This window comes from Salmo salar, chromosome ssa06 (genome assembly GCF_905237065.1).
Source record: "Salmo salar chromosome ssa06, Ssal_v3.1, whole genome shotgun sequence".
In the NCBI taxonomy this organism is placed as follows: domain Eukaryota; kingdom Metazoa; phylum Chordata; class Actinopteri; order Salmoniformes; family Salmonidae; genus Salmo; species Salmo salar.
The window spans coordinates 51195611-51218327 of NC_059447.1; the positions used below are offsets into that span (position 1 = coordinate 51195611).

The 22717-nt window shown below is 42.1% G+C and overlaps 1 protein-coding gene across 1 annotated transcript; it reads right to left on the reverse strand.

Moving 5' to 3' along the window:
- Positions 1-2538: 2538 nt before the first annotated feature.
- On the reverse strand, positions 2539-12501 carry LOC106608105 (uncharacterized). Its single transcript, XM_045719515.1, has 6 exons — positions 12392-12501; positions 5010-5305; positions 4618-4767; positions 4371-4421; positions 2897-3028; positions 2539-2579 (listed from the first exon to the last, which is right to left on the reverse strand). The coding sequence occupies exons 1-6, from the start codon at positions 12499-12501 to the stop codon at positions 2539-2541; spliced, it is 780 nt and encodes a 259-aa protein (XP_045575471.1).
- Between the last annotated feature and the right edge of the window lie 10216 nt (positions 12502-22717).

The following is a 22717-nucleotide window of genomic DNA, read 5'->3' on the forward strand; positions in this document are numbered from 1 at the left end:
CTGGTACTGGCTGGTTCTCCTCCACTAACCAGACCCCCATCACCTCTCTGGTCCCGGCTGGTTCTCCTCCACTAAACCAGACCCCATCCTCTCTCTGGTCCTGGCTGGTTCTCCTCCACTAAACCAGACCCCATCTTCTCTCTGGTCCTGGCTGATTCTCCTCCACTAAACCAGACCCCATCCTCTTCCTGGTCCTTTCAGGTTCTCAGTTTAACCAGATCCTCCCTGTGACTGTAGGAGTGGCTGTGGGAGCAGTTGTGTGGTGTCTTTATAGTACGCAAAAAGAGAACATGTACATACTGACGTTCATCATTTTTCTTTGAGTTTAATGGAGTTCAATAATAACACAGTAATACACATTGAGACAGTTGATCCATTGTATCAATTATTCACTTATTTGTTTTTTTTCAGGGAATCAACTGATAACAGCATTGTGAGTAACATAAACATGTCATTGATGCACTGTGGCTTAATAAACAGCTAGTGTATTATACTATTGTAGTAAAATAACTAAGAGGTTCCACTATAATTCTATTGTTTTGAATCCATTGCCTTTGATACTAATTAAAGGGTCTGAATGCAGTAAACCACTCCACCCAACCAACCAATGAGGTTAGTGCATCAACATCCTAATGGAATTTGAAACATGATTAATATGAAACATAATTTGACCCAGTTGTTATCATGCAATCAGACTAATGCCCAGTTTAAATGATTCATGTATCAATAACAATGTTGATCCTTGTAGAGTCAACCTGCTGACAGAATCACCTATTCCTCCATTGACCACTTCAATCAAAATCCCTCTCAGAGAGTTGACGTAAGTGAAGCTATACTGAACATATTGTAATGCTATCACTCTCCCTTCTATACATTGTTTAAAGCCTTTCCTTTGTTGTGACCGTGTGTGTGTTGTCTCTGTTGGTCCAAGGTGAAGATGTGGTGACCGATGCCTCTGTTATTTTCTTTTAGTATGTAGCACAATAGCAGCTTCTTAGAAAAACATATTTTAGCTTTGCTGATAACAGTGTTTTTCCTTCATTACTCATGTTGAGATATTGACTAAAGTAAATCAGAACTGATTAACTCCTTTCAAAGAGTTCCAACATTGTATTGGATGTTGGGATTTAATTCAGTAATTTACTGTCTTCGTCAGTAGGGGGCAGTATAATTCTCAACTGTGAGACATACTCCCTGTCAGGTTTACTCCAGCTCTCCCTCTCCGGCACTCGTTGTTGCCAGTGTGGGGATTATTGCACACACCTGTCACCATCGTTACGCACACCTGCGCCTCATGACTCACCTGGACTGCATCACTTCTATGATTTACATCCCTCTCTGACACTCCCTCAGGTTCATTCCCCAGTCAGCTTTGTTAATGTTCCTGTTCTTTTGTCCAGACGCTGTTCGTGGTTTGTTTTCATGTTTATTTATCATTAAATCCACACCCCGTACTTGCTTCTCGTCTCCCAGCGTCTGTGTTAAACCCTGCTAGCTAAGCTATAGCCTAGTTCTCTCTTTCCGTATTGATTATCTTTTCATATTTTTCAACTAAGAGGCAGCTGCCACAATGAAGCAAAATATTTATTCTGAAACTAAATGAATAGCAAAGATTGGGTTTCAATGTCTTGCCAAGGCTGCACTGCAGCGTCTTCTCACAGGCGCTAAACCACTACTGGACAGCACAGGGGCTTTGACCTGCTTAATTTCTGACCTGGGCCAGTGCAGCCCTCCTTAGATGACCTGGTGGTCATACTGATACTGAACTTGGTGAGGACACCTGTTTAACGTAGCATGCTACAGCCTCCAGATGCTTGGATTACAGACAGCACCACTACACCTGGCAAGAAACTCTGCTGCAGGTAAAGGTGATAAATGGAGGAGTCTGACATTATTTAGAAGGAAGGCCGTAGGCTGAAGTCATTTGCATTGTCAACGAGAAGAACTAAGAACTGATGGATAGGCCTTCTAGTGCTTCAAATGATTTATTTTGTCATAGAAATTCTGAGTAGGCCTACAGAATCTCTGACGGTCCTCTTTCTAAGGGGATAAACAAATCCATCTCTGCTGCTGACTAGAAGGTTGTAAGTGAAATGTGGTCAATACATTCATGCTTTACCTTACATTGTGGAAGTTTAGCCTGAAAACACCTGTAACTGACGAGTTTGAAATACTGTGTTTATTTAAAATCAATTAATATACATTTTAGAAGGAGCATTGTGCTCATTTTAAGTCTGCTTAGGACAAATTATTAATTAAATAAAGCCAAGGAATTTCTCCATGCTGACGTCATTCACAATGGACAGAAATGAAACATCAAGCAAGGGTGGATATTTGAATCCCTACTACATTCCTCCCAAAAGATAGTAAAATATAGGAATACAACTATGAATGAATACATCTTCCACACTATGCACTAAAATAGATAAACATCAGCTATAAAAAGCATGTATAATGTCCTCTGTTACTGAATCAATAAAGCTACAGACAGTTTGAAAGTCTTAGTCCAGCACAGGGAGAAGAGTGAGGAACAAGGGGTCATTCCTCCAGGACATGAAACTCCATACCAGAGGTTTCTTCTATACAGAGAACAAAACATCAGACATGTCTCACCATTCATTCTATAGCAGACCATAAAGACTAACTAGTTAATAGGGGATTAGATGGACAGGATGAGTATATTAAATTACAATTTATGACCTGATTCCATTTCAGTTCACACATCTGAAGATCAGAATATGTGAATGTAATGTGGTGTTTGCTCCATATGTTCTATGGATTGATGGAACCATCCATAATGTTTAGGTCTATACAGTCCTTTCAGATCTGTGAACTCTGATGTTGTGGGAGGAGTTAGGAACCTAAATGGAACTGGACCAATGCCTGTGACTCTCACCTGCTTGTGGGGGCAGAGCCTTGGGTGGGCGGTTCCTCCTTGTTGTGTGAATAGTGACTATGGCAGCCATGATGGTCAGTGTCACAAAGAGCATGATGTGACTGATGGGCAACTTAACAGCATTACTGGTACCTGGACAATGAGACAGACAGTGATTAAACAGTCAATCATTTAGATTGACAAAAAGGCTTCTCAACAGTTTTTACCCCCAACCCATAAGACTCCTGAACAGGTAATCAAATGGCTACCCGGACTATTTGCATTGTGTGCGTGCCCCCCCACCCCTCTTTTACGCTGCTGCTACTCTGTTTATCATATATGCATAGTCACTTTAACTATACATTCATGTACATACTAGCTCAATTGGGCCGACCAACCAGTGCTCCCGCACATTGGCTAACCGGGCTATCTGCATTGTGTCCCACCACCCGCCAACCCCTCTTTTACGCTACTGCTACTCTCTGGTCATCATATATGCATAGTCACTTTAACCATATCTACGTGTACATACTACCTCAATCAGCCTGACTAACCGGTGTCTGTATGTAGCCTCTACTTTTATAGCCTCGCTACTGTATATGGCCTGTCTTTTTACTTCTTTACTTACCTATTGTTCACCTAATACCTTTATTGCACTATTGGTTAGAGCCTGTAAGTAAGCATTTCACTGTAGGGTCTACACCTGTTGTATTCGGCGCACGTGACAAATAAACTTTGATTTGATTTGAAATGAAAGTAAAGTTTGTATCACACAACAGTCAAAAGAGGATGCTGAAGACCAATATCCATCAGCCAAACACCTCTACAACTCCACCTCTGTCTGAACACCAAAGATCTATCTCAGCATTTTAATTTGTGTGTAATGGATTATGATTGTTCACACCATCCACTAAATAATTGAAAGGTTATATAACACCTTAAACCTGGAGGATTGGTATTTGGCATCACAGAGAAGCAGAAATTCATACAGTAAGAGAGAAGTGTGTACGTCACCACAGCCAAGTTAAAATGTAACATGAAAGTTTAGTTTCATGTACAAATACATGCTCTGTGTATTGATCAAGGTAGTACATCTGACTTTAGCCCAATGCAGTACCACTCATAATATCTACCATACAGCTGAGAAGGAAAATAGTATTCAAAACAAGACCAGCAGAAGATGGGGAGGTCGTTGACAAGGCTGGTCTTGTAATAGAGGCTGTACTTCCTGGGTAGTAGTTGAAAACAACCAGAGTGACTGACCACTTTTCATTGGTGAATAATGGTGACATCACAGATCAGAATGGATCCACATCCAGTCACTCTGTTGCCTGTAGAGTTCTCTCTACTGCAATCTGCTAAATCTTTCTCCAATCTCTAGAGCACTAGACAAGGGACTAGGCATGGGAAAACACAGTACCCAGTTCTATGTGTCCAGAGGACAGATAAAACATTTACTATATCTGCACACATCATACAGATGGGAGTATTTTACCTGGGACAGTGGAGATGACGTCATCATTATCAGTGGTCTTTTCTTCAATATCTAATTCAGTAGGAGAACATCCTTTGTTAGTTTATTTAAATAACCCATCAGACACAGCAGTAGGTTTCAAATCAAATTAATCATCAATCACTAATATCACTATTATCAGGAGAATGAATCAGGTTGGATATTCAACTTTAATATCACAGATCTTGTTAACTTATTCATATTCTAGGAGCATAACAAGAACACATACCTGAGAATGTGGAGGGGAAGTCAATCGAGATCTTCACATTTCCCTTTTCAGTCAGCGTGCACGTCCACTTCCTGTTGTTGTCCTCCTTCTGGAGTGTCACAGTCAGTGAGATTTCACAGGAAGAATCCAGTGTGACCTGGGCATTAGTACCTGTTTTAGGCACTCAGCTGAGACTAACTCCTGAGATGCATGTTCCATGTCCCATATAGGTGAGCAGAGAACACCGTAATGTCATATTTACATTAGACTTCAGATCTGTCACTGGTATGGTAGAGGAGACTGAGAAAGAGAAAGGTATACAGTACTTGTTGGCTGTTTTCACATTACATATGATTATTAACACTACACTTGTACACAGTGACATTTAAACTGATTTAAACAGTAATACTCACTGGTTAGAACAGATAGATGAACAGGGGCATCATCTCCATGTTGTGGTCCAGTCTCTGTAAGGAACTGTCGACAGATGTAGACTCCAGCATCCTCAGCTCTGACATCACTAACATGTAGAGAACAGTCAGACCCTAAACTCAGTCTGTCTGCTCTCTCTGGCTGGTCAACTTTGATCTTCCCCAATACGACCTCGTCAATAGTAACAGTAGATCCAGCTCTGTTATAGATCCATGAAGTTGAGGAGCAGTTTAGATAAACCACATTGTTACACGGCAGACTGACATCATCTCCCACTCTGGAGAACAGAGAGAGTTTCTCCACTGACACCTGGAAGGAGTATGACATCAGATCATTATTAACTGGTAATACAGATGACGTATTTCATAGGTATTCTTCTGTAATGATTGTCGTAGGGTTTAGACCAAGACGCAACAGGTAAGTGTATACTCATCTTTTTTTAATATTGAAGAAGGTGAAACAAAATGAACCATGTATGGAATTACGAAAACGACACTAACAGTTCTGTCAAGTGAACAACACAAAACAGAATACAACTACCCACAATCCACAATACAAACACACCCCTAATTATAGTACCTTCAATCAGAGGCAACGATAGACAGCTGCCTCCAACTGAAGGCCCCAACTCCAATTAACTAAACATAGAAACATACAAATGACTAGACAGAACATAGAAATACACTAACATAGAACAATAACCAAAACCCTGGAGTAATAAATCAAATACCCCTCTCTACATGGACACATACACACAACCACCATGAACCACAAAACAAATACCCCCTGCCACGTCCTGACCAAACTAAACACTAACAAATAACACCTTTACAGGTCAGAACGTGACATCTTCAGGGTGAATAATAGTGTAATATACTGTCTATTATACAATAGTGAAGAGTAAACAGCTACACAACAGAAATGTCATCATAATATTAGTAAAATGTAAACTGAACTAGTTTGGCCGTGTGAAATAAATGTGTTCTATGATCTCTCTCTCTCTCTCTCTCTCTCTCTCTCTCTCTCTCTCTCTCTCTCTCTCTCTCTCTCTCTCTCTCTCTCTCTCTCTCTCTCTCTCTCTCTCTCTCTCTCTCTCTCTCTCTCTCTCTCTCTCTCTCTCTCTCTCTCAGCACTATGAGTTTCTCACCATACAGCAGCATCTCTATTCACCACTATAGCATCACATGTATGAGAATCTGTATTAGTAGAGGAAAGAGGAGAATATAGGAGAGTAGAGAGGGTAGGAGAGCAGAGCGGAGAGGAGAGGAGAGGAGAATAGAGCAGAGTTGAGAGGAGAGCAGAGTAGAAGAGAGAGGAGAGTAGCGTTGAAGAGAAGGGAGAGTAGAAGAAAGAGGAGAATAGAGGAGAGTAGAGATGGGAGAAGAGGGGAGAGGAGAGAGAAGAGGATAGAGGAGAGGAGAGAGGAGTGAAAGAGAGAGGAGAGAAGAGTAGTGGAGAGTAGAGTGTTGAGAGTAGAGGAGATGAGACGAGAGGAGAGGGCAGATGAGAGAGGAGAGGAGAGAGGAGAAGAGAGAGGAGAGCAGAGAGGAGAGGAGAAAGTAGAGAAGAAATTAGAGTAGAGATGAGAGTAGAGCAGAGTAGAGGGGAGAGAGTAGAGGAGACAGGAGAGGAGAGGAGAGAGGAAAGTAGAGGAGAGAAGAGGAAAGGACAGGAGAGGAGAGGAGAGGAGAGGAGAGAGGAGAGGAGAGGAGAGGAGAGGAGAGAGGAGAGTAGAGGAGAGTAGATCAGAGTGGATGAGAGTTGAGTAGAGGAGTAGAGGAGAGGAGAGGAGATAGGAGAGGAGAGAGTGGAGGAGAGTAGAGGAGAGAGGAGAGGAGAGAGGGAGAATGTAGAGGAGAGGGGAGATTAGAGCAGAGTAGAGGAGAGTGGAGGAGAGAGGAGAGTAGAGTAGAGTAGAAGAGATAGTAGAGTAGATTTGAGCAGAGTAGAGGAGAGTAGATGAGGGAGAAGAGGAGAGAGGAGAGGAGAGGAGAGGAGAATAGTGAAGAGTGAAGAATTGAGAGGAGATGAGAGTATAGCAGAGTAGAGGAGAGGAGAGAGGAGAGAGGAGAGAGGAGTGTAGAGGAGGGAGTAGATGAGAGAGGAGAGTAGAGGGGAGAATAGAGGAGAGAAGAGAGGAGAGAAAAGCAGATGAGAGAGGAGGGTAGAGTAAGGTAGAGGAGGGTAGAGGAGAGTAGAGGTTAGAGCAGGGCTGCTGGGTACAGTGTAGATTAGAAAGTAGAGAAGAGTAGAGGAGTGTAGAGAAGAGTAGAGGAGTGTAGAGGAGAGGAGAGGAGAGGAGAGGGGAGAGGAGAGGAGAGGAGAAGAGAAGAGAAGAGAAGAGAAGAGAAGAGAAGAGAAGAGAAGAGAAGAGAAGAGAAGAGAAGAGAAGAGAAGAGAAGAGAAGAGAAGAGAAGAGAATAGAGCAGAGCAGAGCAGAGCAAAGGAAAGGAAAGGAGAGAGGAGAATTGAGGAGAGAGGACATTAGAGAAGAGAGTAGAGAGGAAAGGAGAGTAGAACAGAGTTGAGGAGAGGAGAGGAGAGGAGAGGAGAGGAGAGGAGAGGGAGAGGAGAGGAGAGGGAGAGGAGAGGAGAGGAGAGGAGAGGAGAGGAGAGGAGAGGAGAGGAGAGGAGAGGAGAGGAGAGGAGAATGGACAAGACTGTAACTACATTTTAAAGAAATTACAATAATTTATTTTGTTTGGAGACATCTTTCACCTCGCAACCATTGATTGAAAATATATGTTTATACTATAAGTTAACTGTGAAATAACATGAGAACGTTGATTGAATGACCAAAATAAATCCAACAGCAAAAAAAAAAAAGCTAAATAAATGTTTACACATTAGGCAATTCACTTTCACTACCCATTAAAATTGGCAGAAAATTTCCATCACTTCTATCCCAAGGTGCGATTTCTGAAGATATCTTTCACAATCGTTGATGCCAAAAACAAATGTATTTTTTTCAGATATAATTACAATATATGTGTACAGTAATGAAATGAAACAAAACAAATAAAAAATAAAACATTAAGTTCAGCATCAAGCCTGTCTGGAGCATTTGGTCTTCATTTGGTTCTAATCAACATTGCAGTGAATGTCCTCATTGTTTATGCACCTGGTGAAAAACATTTGGCATGGCGATTCCAAGTCTGAAATTAATCTGGATTGATGTCATCGCATGCCTCGTCCATGGCCAGAAGGAGGGTGGTACGCTCATAGGGATGGCGATTGTACAGTCGTGGCCAAACCTTTTGAGAATGACACAAATATGAATTTTCACAAAGTCTGCTGCCTCAGTTTGTATGATGGCAATTTGTATATACTCCAGAATGTTACGAAGAATGTTCAGATGAATTGCAATTAATTGCAAAGTTTCCACTGCATTTCAGCCCTGCCACAAAAAGACCAGCTGATATCATGTCAGTGATTCTCTCGTTAACACAGGTGTGAGTGTTGACGAGGACAAGGCTGGAGATCACTCTGTCATGCTGATTGAGTTCGAATAACAGACTGGAAGCTTCAAAAGGAGGGTGGTGCTTGGAATCATTGTTCTTCCTCTGTCAAATATGGTTACCTGCAAGGAAACACATGCCGGCATCATTGCTTTGCACAAAAAGGGCTTCAGAGGCAAGGATATTGCTACCAGTAAGATTGCACCTAAATCAACCATTTATCGCATCATCAAGAACTTCAAGGAGAGCAGTTCAATTGTTGTGAAGAAGGCTTCAGGGCACCCAAGAAAGTCCAGCAAGCGCCAGGACCGTCTCCTAAAGTTGATTCAGCTGCGGGATCAGGGCACCACCAGTACAGATCTTGCTCAGGAATGGCAGCAGGCAGGTGTGAGTGCATCTGAACGCACAGTGAGGCGAAGACTTTTGGAGAATAGCCTGGTGTCAAGAAGGGCAGCAAAGAAGCCACTTTTCTCTAGGAAAAACATCAGGGACAGGCTGATATTCTGCAAAAGGTACAGGGATTGGACTGCTGAGGACTGGGGTAAAGACATTTTCTCTTTTGAATCCCCTTTCCGATTGTTTGGGGCATCCGGAAAAAAGCTTGTCCGAAGAAGACAAGGTGAGCGCTACCATCAGTCCTGTGTCATGCCAAAAGTAAAGCATCCTGAGACCATTCATGTGTGGGGTTGCTTCTCAGCCAAGGGAGTGGGCTCACTCACAATTTTGCCTAAGAACACAGCCATGAATAAAGAATGGTACCAAAACATCCTCCGAGAGCAACTTCTCCAAACCATCCAGGAACAGTTTGGTGACGAATAAAGCCTTTTCCAGCATGATGGAGCACCTTGCAATAAGGCAAAAGTGATAACTAAGTGGCTCGGGGAACAAAACATCGATATTTTGGGTCCACGGCCAGGAAACTCCCCAGACTTTAATCCCATTGAGAACTTGTGGTCAAACCTCAAGAGGCGGGTGGACAAACAAAAACGCACAAATTCTGACAAAATCCAGCCATTGATTATGCAAGAATGAGCTGCCATCAGTCAGGATGTGGCCCAGAAGTTAATTGACAGCATGCCAGGGCAGATTGCAGAGGTCTTGAAAAAGAAGGGTCAACACTGCAAATTTTGACTCTTTGCATCAACTTCATGTAATTGTCAATACAAGCCTTTGACACTTATGAAATGCTTGTAATTATACTTCAGTATTCCATAGTAACATCTGACAAAAATATCTAAAGACATTGAGGCAGCAGACTTTGCGAAAATTAATATTTGTGTCAATCTCAAAACTTTTGGCCACGACTGTACACCTTCCACGTTGCTCTGGTGGACATTCCTGCAGTCAACATGCTAATTTCACACTCCCTCAAAACTTGATACATCTTTGGCATTGTGTTGTGTGACAAAACTGCACATTTTAGAGTGGCCTTTTACTGTTCCCAGCACCTGTGTAATGATCATGCTGTTTAATCAGCTTCTTGATATGCCTCACCTGTCAGGTGGATGGATTATCTTATCAAAGGAGCAATGCTCACTAACAGGGATGTAAACACATTTGTGCACAACATTCCTGGTATCTTTTTTTTCAGCTCATTAAATACAGGACCAACACTTTACATGTTGCATTAATATTTTTGTTCAGTATATTTTACAGTATTGTATTATACCTATGCATTGTGGTGGTCCTGTGTGGCTCAGTAATTAAGAGCATGGCATTAACAACACTGGGGCTGTGGGTTTGATTCCCGCTGGGGTCACATAAGAAAATGTATGGAGTCATTTTGGATAAAAGTGTCTGCTGTGTAAATGGCATATAATACAGTAGGCCTACTGTATTGGCCAATTAAAATTGAGTAAAGCAGTGTGAAAACCCAAGCAACTTCATTTGGATACATGTTTACTGTATAGGGGAAGCATTTGTTACATACAGGACATCTCTGATCTTGTCAACGTCAGATTTGTTTTATGTACTGTAAAGTAAAATCATTACAGTCTTCAACATAATATTACATTACAGTATTTAACCTCTATGGGCTAGGCGGGACGAATTCGTCCCACCTACGTAACAGCCAGTTGAAGCCTGTGGCGCGATTTTCAAATACCTTAAAAATCCTATTACTTCAATTTCTCAAACATATGACTATTTTACAGCTATTTAAAGACAAGACTCTCGTTAATCTAACCACACTGTCCGATTTCAAAAAGGCTTTACAACGAAAGCAAAACATTAGATTATGTCAGCAGAGTACCAAGCCAGAAATAATCAGACACCCATTTTTCAAGCTAGCATATAATGTCACAAAAACCCAGAAGACAGCTAAATGCAGCACTAACCTTTGATGATCTTCATCAGATGACACACCTAGGACATTATGTTATACAATACATGCATGTTTTGTTCAATCAATCATATTTATATCAAAAAACAGCTTTTTACATTAGCATGTGACGTTCAGAACTAGCATACCCCCGCAAACTTCCGGTGAATTTACTAACATTTTACTAAATTACTCACGATAAACGTTCACAAAAAGCATAACAATTATTTTAAGAATTATAGATACATTACTCTATGCACTCGATATGTCCGCACATTTTGCAATATTCTAAGTACATAGCCCGGCATCACAGGGCTAGCTATTTAGACACCCAGCAGGTTTAGCACTCACCAATATCAGATTTACTATAAGAAAAATGGTCTTACCTTTCCTGTTCTTCGTCAGAATGCACTCCCAGGACTTCTACTTCAATAACAAATGTAGGTTTGGTCCAAAATAATCCATAGTTATGTTCCAACAGCGACGTTTTGTTCGTGCGTCCCAGACACTATCCCAATGGTAAATAACGGTCGCACGCACGACGCATTTCGTGACAAAAGATTTCTAAATATTTCATTACCGTACTTCGAAGCATGTCAACCGCTGTTTAAAATCAATTTTTATGCAATTTTTCTCGTAAAAAAGCGATAATATTCCGACCGGGAAGCTGCAATTAGATAAACAGCCGAAGGAAAATATATCACTGGGTCGAATCGGGCATGCGCCTAATTCCATTGTCCTCTGATGGGCCACTTGGAAAAGGCGATAATGTGTTTCAGCCTGAGGCTGCCTCGTCATCGTTCAGGTTTTTCCCGGGCTCTGAGAGCCTATTGGAGCCGTGGGAAATGTCACGTTACAGCTAAGATCCTGACTCTTCAATAAACAGAAGCAAGAACAACAACACCTTGTCAGACGGCCACTTCCTGCATGAAACCTTCTCAGATTTTTGCCTGCCAAATGAGTTCTGTTATACTCACAGACACCATTCAAACAGTTTTAGAAACTTTAGGGTGTTTTCTATCCATATGTAATAAGTATATGCATATTCTAGTTACTGGGTAGGAGTGGTAACCAGTTTAAATCGGGTACGTTTTTTATCCGGACGTGAAAATACTGCCCCCCTATCCCAAACAGGATAATCTACTTCATATGTTTATACTTTACAAACATACATTTGCTATATACAAAATCTGTATATAGTAGACAATCCAGTTTAAAATCTATAGGTTTACCAAACGGTTAAGTGATTAACTAGAGCAGTCAGATTAAATAATAGTAAAATGTGTTTACAAATGAGAAAACAATCGTATGAAAAGTAATGTGAACATTGCATTATGAAAGCAGGTACTTTATATGAACATGTATTGCAATGTGAAACATATTTCTAAATGAAGCACTGATTAGATTGGGTGAAAAAGTTACTGTATGATTTTGTGTGTTGTACTTAGTCAATTGAAAATGTGCTTAGAGTTTCGATACCACTGCCTTTTTGATGATCTGTTGGGAGTTGGGAGAACTTAGCCCCAAAAGCATCTTATGGTAAGCCGGGCCCAGGTCTGTAGAGGAGTCTATGGGTGTGGCCTACAGATGTGGTCTGCTGGGCGGCATGGGGGCTTGACCTGCTTCGTTTCGACCTGGACCGGTGCACCCCTCCTTAGACGACCTGGTGGCCCCGGGCTCCCCCAGGAGCACCATATCGATACCGAATTTAGTGCAGACACCCGTTTGACATAGCGCTACATCCCTGAGGTCCTCAGCTCACTCGATCCACCAACCTCAGCCTCCCAGTGACTTGGATTACAGGCACTAGCCATCGCACCCGGAGAGAAACTCAGCTGCAGATACATACCTTATTTACTATGCATTTCCATGCCATGAGACTCGAAATTGAGCTCATGTGCATCCTGTTTCCATTGACCATCCTTGAGATGTTTCTTGATTGTACTTGATTGGAGACCCGCTGTGGTAAATTCAATTGATTGGACATGATTTGGAAAGGCACACATCTGTCTATATAAGGTCCCTCAGCTGACAGTGCATGTCAGAGCAAAAACCAAGCCATGAGGTCGAAGGAATTGTCCGTAGAGCGCCGAGACAGGATTGTGTCGAGGCATAGATCTGGGGAAGGGTACCAAAACATTTCTGCAGCATTGAAGGACCCCATGAACACAGTGGCCTCCATCATTCTTAAATGGAAGAAGTTTGGATCCACCAAGACTCTTCCTAGAGCTGGATCTCCCGGCTTCCCGGCCAAACTAAGCAATCTGGGGAGAAGGGTCTTGGTCAGGGAGGTGACCAAGAACCCGATGGTTACTCTGACAGAGCTTTAGAGTTCCTCTGTGGAGATGGGATAACCTTCTAGAAGGACAACCATCTCTGCAGCACTCCACCAATCAGGCCTTTGTGGTAGAGTGGCCAGACGGAAGCCACTCCTCAGTAAAAGGCACATGACAGCCCACTTGAGATGAATTGGACCGCAGACTGAAGGAAAAGCAGCCAACAAATGCTCAGCATATGTGGGAACAAAGGGTGGCTACTTTGAAGACTTTAAAATATATTTGTATTTGTTTAACACTTTTTGGGTTACTACATGATTCCAATGTGTTATTTCATAGTTTTTATGTCTTCTCTATTATTCTACACTGTAGAAAACAGCAAAAATAAAGAAAAACCCTTGACTGAGTAGGTGTGTCCAAACTTTTGACAGGGAATGTATATATTGGTTGTTCCCACTGCCTTAGATGTGATAAACTATATAGGACCATATCATGATGAAATGTCATTCAGAGTTCATCAGAAGTCTGATGGATGGATAGGTAGTAAGATTTAGTGGTTTACTGTATATTCCATCCAGACTATTATTTCTGAAATATCAAACCGTTATTCCACATGTAAGGGATTTTTTTCATTTTTCAAACAGTTATTTATTGGTCGACAAAATTTGCGTCCTTTATTCTCATGCATTTTTTCTTGTCTTCTGCATTCCCTTATAGAATACAGAATCATCAAGAGAATTGGGGAGGGGACATTTGCAGTTGTTTTAAGGGCCAAATGTCTAAAGGATGGAAAGTACTATGTCTGTAAGACAGTAAAACAGCCTCTAGAAAGGTAATTCAACTCAAAGACCAGCAGAGATGTGCACCTTTTAATAGTCATTAATGCACACAACTTTATTTGACATGGTGATGCATAAAACTCTACATTTCTGGAGTGTATTTAGCAGGACAGGGTAGATGATTGTTAGTGACGGTGTTTTGGTGTGTTGTGGTTCGGCTCTGAGCATGTGGAGAAATAGAGGAGACAGAAGAGACAGGAGAGAGAGGGGAGAGAGGATAGATGGAGGATAGAGAGGGGAAAGAGAGGATAGAGAGGGGGAAGAGAGGATAGAGAGAGAGGAGAGAGGATAGATAGAGGATAGAGAGGGGGAAGAGAGGATAGAGAGGGAGGATAGAGAGGGGAGGGAGAGAGGAGAGAGAGGGGAGGGAGAGAGGATAGATAGAGGATAGAGAGGGTTAAGAGAGGAGATAGAGGGGTAAGAGAGGAGAGAGAAGAGAGAGAATAGATACAGGATAGAGAGGGGTAAGAGAGGATAGAGAGTAGAGATAGGATAGAGAGGGGAGGGATAAGAGAGGATAGAGAATAGAGAGAGAATAGATAGAGGATAGAGAGAGAGGAGAGAGGTGTAAGAGAGGAGAGAGTGCCTCCAACACAACCAGTGCTGGGGACCACCTTAGGCATGGCAGATGACAGGTGTCTCTCACACACACACACACACACACACACACACACACACACACACACACACACACACCTGTGTGTTGTACTCATAGATGCTAATCTAGCACTGTAGAGCAATACCCAGACTAATTGCAGCTGTAAAATTCCACAAATTAACTTTTAACAAGGCACACCTGTTAATTGAAATGCATTCCAGGTGTCTACCTCATGAAGCTGGTTGAGAATGCCGAGAGTGTACAAAGCTGTCAAGGCAAAGGGTGGCTATTTGAAGACTCTCAAATAAAATATATTTGTTTAACAGTTTTTTGGTTACTACATGATTCCATGTGTTATTGCATAGTTATGTCTTCATTATTATGCGACAATGTAAAAAATAGTCAAATAAAGAAAAACCCTTGAATGAGTTGGTGTTCTTGTCACGGATCCCTCCGGAACTTTCATTACGCACACCTGTCCCCAATTCCCACTGATTAGTACTTGTATAAGTGTACCCTTTAGTTTCCTTTGGGCTGTAGATCATTGTTACAATGTCTGCTGTGTGTTTGGAGTGCTGTGTGTTTGGAGGGCTGTGTGTTTTGGAGGGCTGTGTGTTTTGGAGGGCTGTGTGTTTTGGAGGGCTGTGTGTTTTGGGCTTTCGTTCCCTTGTGGATTGTGCAGATGATTACGGGTCTCGTCCCGTGTGTTAATCATTGGGCGCATGTGTTATTTATTCAAGGTACTCCTCACTCTTTTGTTTTGAGTTTCTACCCTGTGTTTTGTTATGCGATTGTTTGGTCTTCGTCCCCGTGCCTTTACACAGCACGCCGTAATTTGGGCTTAATTTAAAAAAACTATTATGCATTCCTGTGCCTGTCTCCCGACCCTTTATATCAACGTGACACTTCTAAAACTTTTGACCGGTAATGTACATTTTACATGAGTTGATGTAAAGGCATATTTCCGTCTCTGTATGGACAGCAGTTATATTCTACCCTACTCTGATAAAGATAATTATAGGTTCTGTCTTCTTGTCCCTCCAGCCCAGAGAGGAGTCCCATGTCCAGACCTTGGACAGCTGTACCATGCCCCCACTGGGTAGTACCAGTGATTTGGTGTTCCTATTTGTTTCGTACATCTTTTGATGACCCACTGTCCATATATTAAGGCAGATTATACCTGTTTGTGTATGACATCACATTTTACGTATGTTTCTGCATATGTACCAATATGTTCTAAACCTGTCAAGGGCTGAAGTGGACATCCAATCACGTTCCTGCTTATAGAAGCAGCACATCACTGTGAATGTCGCTAAAAGGTCTTAAATGATAGATTTGAGAATTGTTATGTGTTTACAAACTGAAGGTTCCATCTTATATCAAACCATTTCTACTAAAGGCTGATATCCCACCTTGGTAATGGGGGGAATTTCATTTGTTAGAGAGGTGAATGTAACTACAACCAATGATGTAGCTTTATAAACAGAAGAATGAATATTAATGTCTATGTCTGAAACGCTTCTTTCAGTGGTTATTTCAGCTCAGACCACTTCTGTTTTTCTGAGACTGAGCAGAGAAAGAGAAAAAGAGGTCCTCACACCTCGTTCTTAAAAATATCATAGCTAGTAATTTCATGCTTCAAAATAAAACAAATAAATATTGAGATGCATTTGCATTTTGCAACTCAGTATATCATGTATTTGAAACATTAAAACTGAAATATATCCTTGTCTTTCAGTCTCCCTGTCCACAACAGTGACAGTAAGGTGCTCTACTCACTTTTGATGGAAAGTGTAACTCATACATCATTAGTGGCGTTACACTGAGCTGGTGGATGAGACAAGTACTGATCTGCAGGGAGACTCCAGATACCAGGTCACACAACATTCTCCCTGTGACTTCACTCTGTGAACATCCAGGAGGGAGGACAACAACAGGAAGTGGACATGTCAGCTGACTCAAGGTGGAAATTTGACCTTCATTGACTTTGTTCTCAGGAAGGTATGTATTCTTGTTATAATTTGTAAATAAAGTTAACAAGATCTGTAATGAAATTAAAGTGAATGTCAAACCTGATCCTTTCTCCTGATATCAGTGATGAGTGAACAAGCGTACTGCTCTCTGCTGTATGTGTCTGATGAAGAGTTATTTAAAAATGAACTTAAGAGAATATTATTCTCCTAGTATCAGTCTACTCTTAGTATATGGCTACATTTCATTCACATTGTTTTCTTCCTTTCCTTCTTCCCTTATTCACTCCCCTTCATAGATCTCATAGATGTTGTGGTCTTCCCTGTGGCTCAGTTGGTAGAGCATGGTGTGTGCAACACCAGCATGGTGTGTGCAACACCAGGGTTGTGGGTGGGAATCGAAATGCATGAAATTAAATGTATGAAATGTATGCATTCACTACTGTAAGTCGCTCTGTATAAGAGCGTCTGCTAAATGACTAAAATGTAAATCCTGCCAGAGAGCAGGATCCACAACTACATGTATCAGCTCTGCAAGTCTCTGGACCACATACATAGGTAATCACAGATGAGCATTAAGAGAGCAATGTATTGAGTTTGGAGGAGAACTCTACTGAACCAACCCATGGTGGCACTAAGAATGCCATGACAAACACTCAGTTACTGTGGAAGGACCACCAGAGGGCAGGCTGGACTCACGGATAGTAGCCCAACTAGGCATGTGAGTCAAGGGGACCTGAGGCAATTAAGCACAGCTGATGGTACTAATGACCTATCATCTTTTCCCTACAAGAGGGAGGGAACCAGTAAGAGGGAGGAAAAACCTCTGGAAGATGGCTACCAAGAGAGAAGCTAACCACGAAGAACCATTAAGACGGTGACAAACCCGTGACTTTTGTTGTAGTTTAACCTGTTGAGGGTAGGGGGCAGTATTTGCACGGCCGGATAAAAAAACGTACCCGATTTAATCTGGTTATTACTACTGCCCAGAAACTAGAATATGCATATAATTATTGGCTTTGGGTAGAAAACACCCTAAAGTTTCTAAAACTGTTTGAATGGTGTCTGTGAGTATAACAGAACTCATATGGCAGGCAAAAACCTGAGAAGATTCTGTACAGGAAGTGTCCTCTCTGACCATTCCTTGGGCTTCTTGACTCTTTATTGAAAACTTAGGATCTCTGCTGTAACGTGACACTTCCTACGGCTCCCATAGGCTCTCAGAACCCGGGAAAAAGCTGAATGACATCTTTGCAGCCCCTGGCTGAAAAACATTAGCGCCTTTGGTAAGTGGTCTATCAGAGGACGACCCCATGTTTTTATTTTCTCTCTCTTTGTACTAAAACAGGGTTTCCCGGTCGGAATATTATCGCTTTTTTACGAGAAAAATGGCATAAAAAATTGATTTTAAACAGCGGTTGACATGCTTCGAAGTACGGTAATGGAATATTTAGAATTTTTTTGTCACGAAACGCGTCGGGCGCGTCACCCTTTACGCTTTCGGATAGTGTCTTGAACGCATGAACAAAACGCCGCTATTTGGATATAACTCTGGATTATTTTGAACCAAACCAACATTTATTTTAGTAGAAAAGCACAGAATTTTTTTTTAATGAAATGTATGCATTCACTACTGTAAGTCGCTCTGGATAAGAGCGTCTGCTAAATGACGTAAATGTAATGTAATGTAAAATGTAAAAGTAGAAGTCCTGGGAGTGCATTCTGACGAAGAACAGCAAAGGTAATAACATTTTTCTTACAGTAAATCTGAATTTGGTGAGGGCTAAACTTGCTGGGTGTCTAAATAGCTAGCCCTGTGATGCCGGGCTATCTATTTAGAATATTGCAAAATGTGCTTTAACCGAAAAGCTATTTTAAAAATCGGACATAGCGAGTGCATAGAGGAGTTCTGTATCTATAATTCTTTAAATAATTGTTTTTTGTGAACGTTTATCGTGAGTAATTTAGTAAATTCACCGAAAGTTTGCGGGGGGTATGTCAGTTCTGAACGTCACATGCTAATGTAAAAAGCTGGTTTTTGATACAAATATGAACTTGATTGAACAAAACATGCATTATTGTATAACATAATGTCCTAAGATTGTCATCTGATGAAGATCAAAGGTTAGTGCTGCATTTAGCTGTGGTTTGGGTTTATGTGAAATTATATGCTAGCTTGAAAAATGGGTGTCTGATTATTTCTGGCTGGGTACTCTGCTGACATAATCTAATGTTTTGCTTTCGTTGTAAAGCCTTTTTGAAATCGGACAGTGTGGTTAGATTAACGAGAGTCTTGTCTTTAAAATGGTGTAAAATAGTCATATATTTGAATAACGCGCCACAGGATTCCACTGGCTGTTACGTAGGTGGGACGATTTCGTCCCACCTTCCCTAGAGAGGTTAAAGAGAATCAGTGTTCCCGATTCATCTGGATTAGAAGATGTTTTTTCTTGGGAGATTTTCAGTGATTGTGTTGGAGTGTTTGTATTGACCAAAATCCTTCAATAGAGAACTGTGTTCAATCAAGAAACCAACTCCTGACTAGTTTATTCCACCTTTCCGCTATAGAGTGACGCCAAATGACTTGGTCCGCTCACATCACATTGTTACTATACTTTGTATTCAGTCACTGTTTAATGAAAATGATTGAACAGTTAAATATTTCTTTATCATTTAAAAGCAACACATTCCAGCATTCATACAGCACTTGGTGGTAGGACAGTGTTACACACGCCTCTCGGAAGAGGGAACGCAACACCCTGCTACAACGCAACTCTCCGTGGTGTGAAAGAGGTATGAAGCGTAGGTGTGAATAAGGATGACAAAAGGCAGAGATTTACCATTTACAGGGAATTTATTCCGTCGCGCGGTAATTTTGGGGAAAAGGGGCTGGAAGGAACCAAAGCAAAGTAAGTAAATATCAAAGCCCCCTCTCCTACCTTACCTGCCTACCCACTACTTACCTATCTAGCACCATCTGGTGCACTAACCAAAATACAGGGGATGGTCCGCCCAGGTCTTTATTAGTATGCATAGACAGTAAACTACTACGGGTAATGTATTCCTGCAGGCCTCTTGCCTAAGCACTCCCTAGGTGCCTTCCCCCCTGGGAACAAATGAAACAGAATAAACAATTTCAATAATCAAAACACGGCGTCCTATTGACACAACCAATCAGCACCCTCGCAACAACGAACGGAGTACATACCAAATCTCTTAGAAACAACCAACATGCTATAACCCTCAGCCATTAGCCTCCTCTCCGCAAACATCTTCTTCTGAGCAACAGAACACTGGCTTATAAAGCTTCAGAAGGAGTTAGTAATTGGAGACAGCTGCGTCCTGACGAGGGGGCGGGGTCAGCTCTCCAATCATCAATGGGGCTAACCAATCAGCTGCTTGTAGAGAATTTCAGGAATCCATTTCCTGAAATGCATACATGAAAATACACAAACCACAACACAGAAACTGAGGAACATAACAGACAGTATAACACACACAGTAGTAGTATCCTGTGTCTTCTCCCCTAAACAGAAGGACACTCTGAAGCTGGGGGACTTTGGCTCGTGTTAGAGTGTTTACTCCCGCCCTACACAGAGTACATCTCTACACGTTGCTACAGAACCCCAGAGTGCCTCATAACTGACGGACACAACTCTCACAAGATGGACGTCTGGAGCGTGTCTTCTACAAGATCATCAGGTAATGATTCATTATGTATTAATGGGGTAGTAGAATCTCTTCCACTGTAGTACAGGTGTGTCTTTGAGAGTTGTAGCCTCCAGTGTTGTGTCTTCAAGATCATAAGGAACCAAACCAATCACATTATACTCTGACAGACGTACCAGTGAGTTTCACCACTAGGTGGTGCCATGTAACTAGTTAAAGGGAAGTGGGATCCTCTATTAGTCCCTTGTCCCTACTTGTTGGACACAGTTAACCCATAGCAATAGAATGATTCAATGATCATTACAGTTCTGTGGGGTAACATCCATCCACCCTCTTGGTTTGACCTCTGTATGACCCCATCCTCTTCCTGTCCCCTGTAGCCTCGGGCATATCTTTTCCCAGATCAAACCAGTTGTATTTTCAGAATATTCTCCAAGAATATAATCAATTTCTCTATTTATGCTCTGGATGTCAGGTACCCACATTTTTCAGGAATTATCCTGAGCCTAGTTGAAATGTGTTTACACAGCGGGAAATGCAGAAATATTTTTTTCTCACTATGATCAGCTCGTCAAACATTGATGTATACAGATATGAAATCACTGATCATGACATTTTAGCCCTCGAGGGTGAAACTTCTGTTCAGCAGTTGTGAGTAACCTGATTGTTCATTCCATATTGTCATTTTACTTTGACCTGTCCTGTTTTGAGGATATGTTATTGGTTAACAAGTCAGCACATTTTTTATTTGATTGGGTGCCATTTAGGTGAGGCTATTTGTTCGGAGAAACCTCCATGATGTAAAAAGTGTCCATCTCATTACATTGTCATACATTTTATCTCCAGCCTGTAGGTTACAGAAAAGGCCACATCGTTCTCCCATATGCTATATCTGCTACACGATTTATGTTATCAGATAAAATGATCCACAATTTCGATCTTGTCTCATCGCTGCAACTCCCCGAAGGTGGGGTCATGCGTCCTGACCCGCCTAACCGCGCTCCTTAACACCCGTCAGCTTAACCTGGAAGCCAGCCGCACCAATGTGTCGGAGGAAACACCGTTCAACTGGCGACCAGGTCAGCCGCCACAAGGAGTTGCAAGGACGTGATGAGCCAAGTACAGCCCCCCCCGCCCAAACCCTCCCCTGTCCTATGGGACTCCCAGTAAGACTCTAGCACTGCAGTGCCTTAGACCGCTGTGCCACTCGGGAGGTGATGGATCATTTTTGGGATGGAAAGTTGGTGGAGCGCCGCAGCACCTTGGAAAGGCACGCTGGGAAGGGACAAGTGAAATATTTTATATTTTTTGCCTTTGACAACGTGGGCACTGCTTATCACAGTGCGGCATCAGCGCTCACCTAAAAATCCCATATGTCACTGGTTGAGAGAGATTGTTGTTGTTTTGGGGCAGAATTATGAGAGGTTTTATGTGTTGTTGGAGGTGCTTCTTGGCCACCTAATCCTGCCTAATGAGTGGGCCGGCCCTGGCTGCAGAGAAACTCCAAATATCAGATCACACAGACGTCTGGCTGTGACATCACTCTGACTGTGGACAACAACAGGAAGTGACTGACAAGTGAGGGAGCAGTGAAGACCTTCATTGATTTCCTCTTCATGGTCCCAGGTTAAATAAAAACCTCCCAGCTGTATGATGTGTGCACTGCAGACATCTTCCATGTGCCATCTGGATACATAGACATGATTACTGTTCCTCTAAAGTAGTTTCCCAAATGTTGGGTCAGGGCTGGTCCCTCTAATGGATTCAGACTAGGTTGTGCCATTTTGCCATACTGACGTCAAGACACTTGAATTGCTGTTTTTCAGACAGTTCTCATCAGCTGCCTAACACTGGTAACATCAAAACAGCCCCATACATATTTGTAGGAACTTTTGCTTGTCTAGAGAGACAAGTCTTTGAGAGATTACAGTGGAGGAAAACTTTAGACTTTTCCCTCTATAACTTTACAGAGTGAGTTAGTAAATATGTTGTGTACTGTTCTGTCATGCTGGACTCACCTCTGCTAATCTTGTATGTTTTCTATTACTATCCAGGGATGAAGGCCTCAACTGCAGGACCAGCTTCCCCACCTTATTCTGGTATTGTATATTATACTATTTCAGTTCTATGGTAGATCCTTGACCGCTGGCCGCTGGCTACGTCCCTTCCGTCTTCAAGAGAGCGAGAGTTGCACCCCTTCTGAAAAAACCTACACTCGATCCCTCCGATGTCAACAACTACAGACCAGTATCCCTTCTTTCCTTTCTCTCCAAAACTCTTGAACGCGCCGTCCTTGGCCAGCTCTCTTGCTATCTCTCTCAGAATGACCTTCTTGATCCTAATCAGTCAGGTTTCAAGACTGGGCATTCAACTGAGACTGCTCTTCTCTGTGTCACGGAGGCTCTCCGCACTGCTAAAGCTAACTCTCTCTCCTCTGCTCTCATCCTTCTAGACCTATCTGCTGCCTTTGATACCGTGAACCATCAGATCCTCCTCTCCACCCTCTCCGAGCTGGGCATCTCCGGCACCGCGCACGCTTGGATTGCGTCCTACCTGACA

Bases quoted from the DNA above. Each gene is read 5' to 3' on its own strand.
- LOC106608105 (XM_045719515.1), bottom strand. From the start codon at position 12,501: ATGGTGCTCCTGGGGGAGCCCGGGGCCACCAGGTCGTCTAAGGAGGGG. The intron at 4,422-4,617 runs GTATGTGTTCTT...CTACTGAATTAG, and splicing joins CTTCCCCTCCACATTCTCAG to ATATTGAAGAAAAGACCACT. The intron at 3,029-4,370 runs GTAAAATACTCC...CTCATTGTCCAG, and splicing joins CGTCATCTCCACTGTCCCAG to GTACCAGTAATGCTGTTAAG.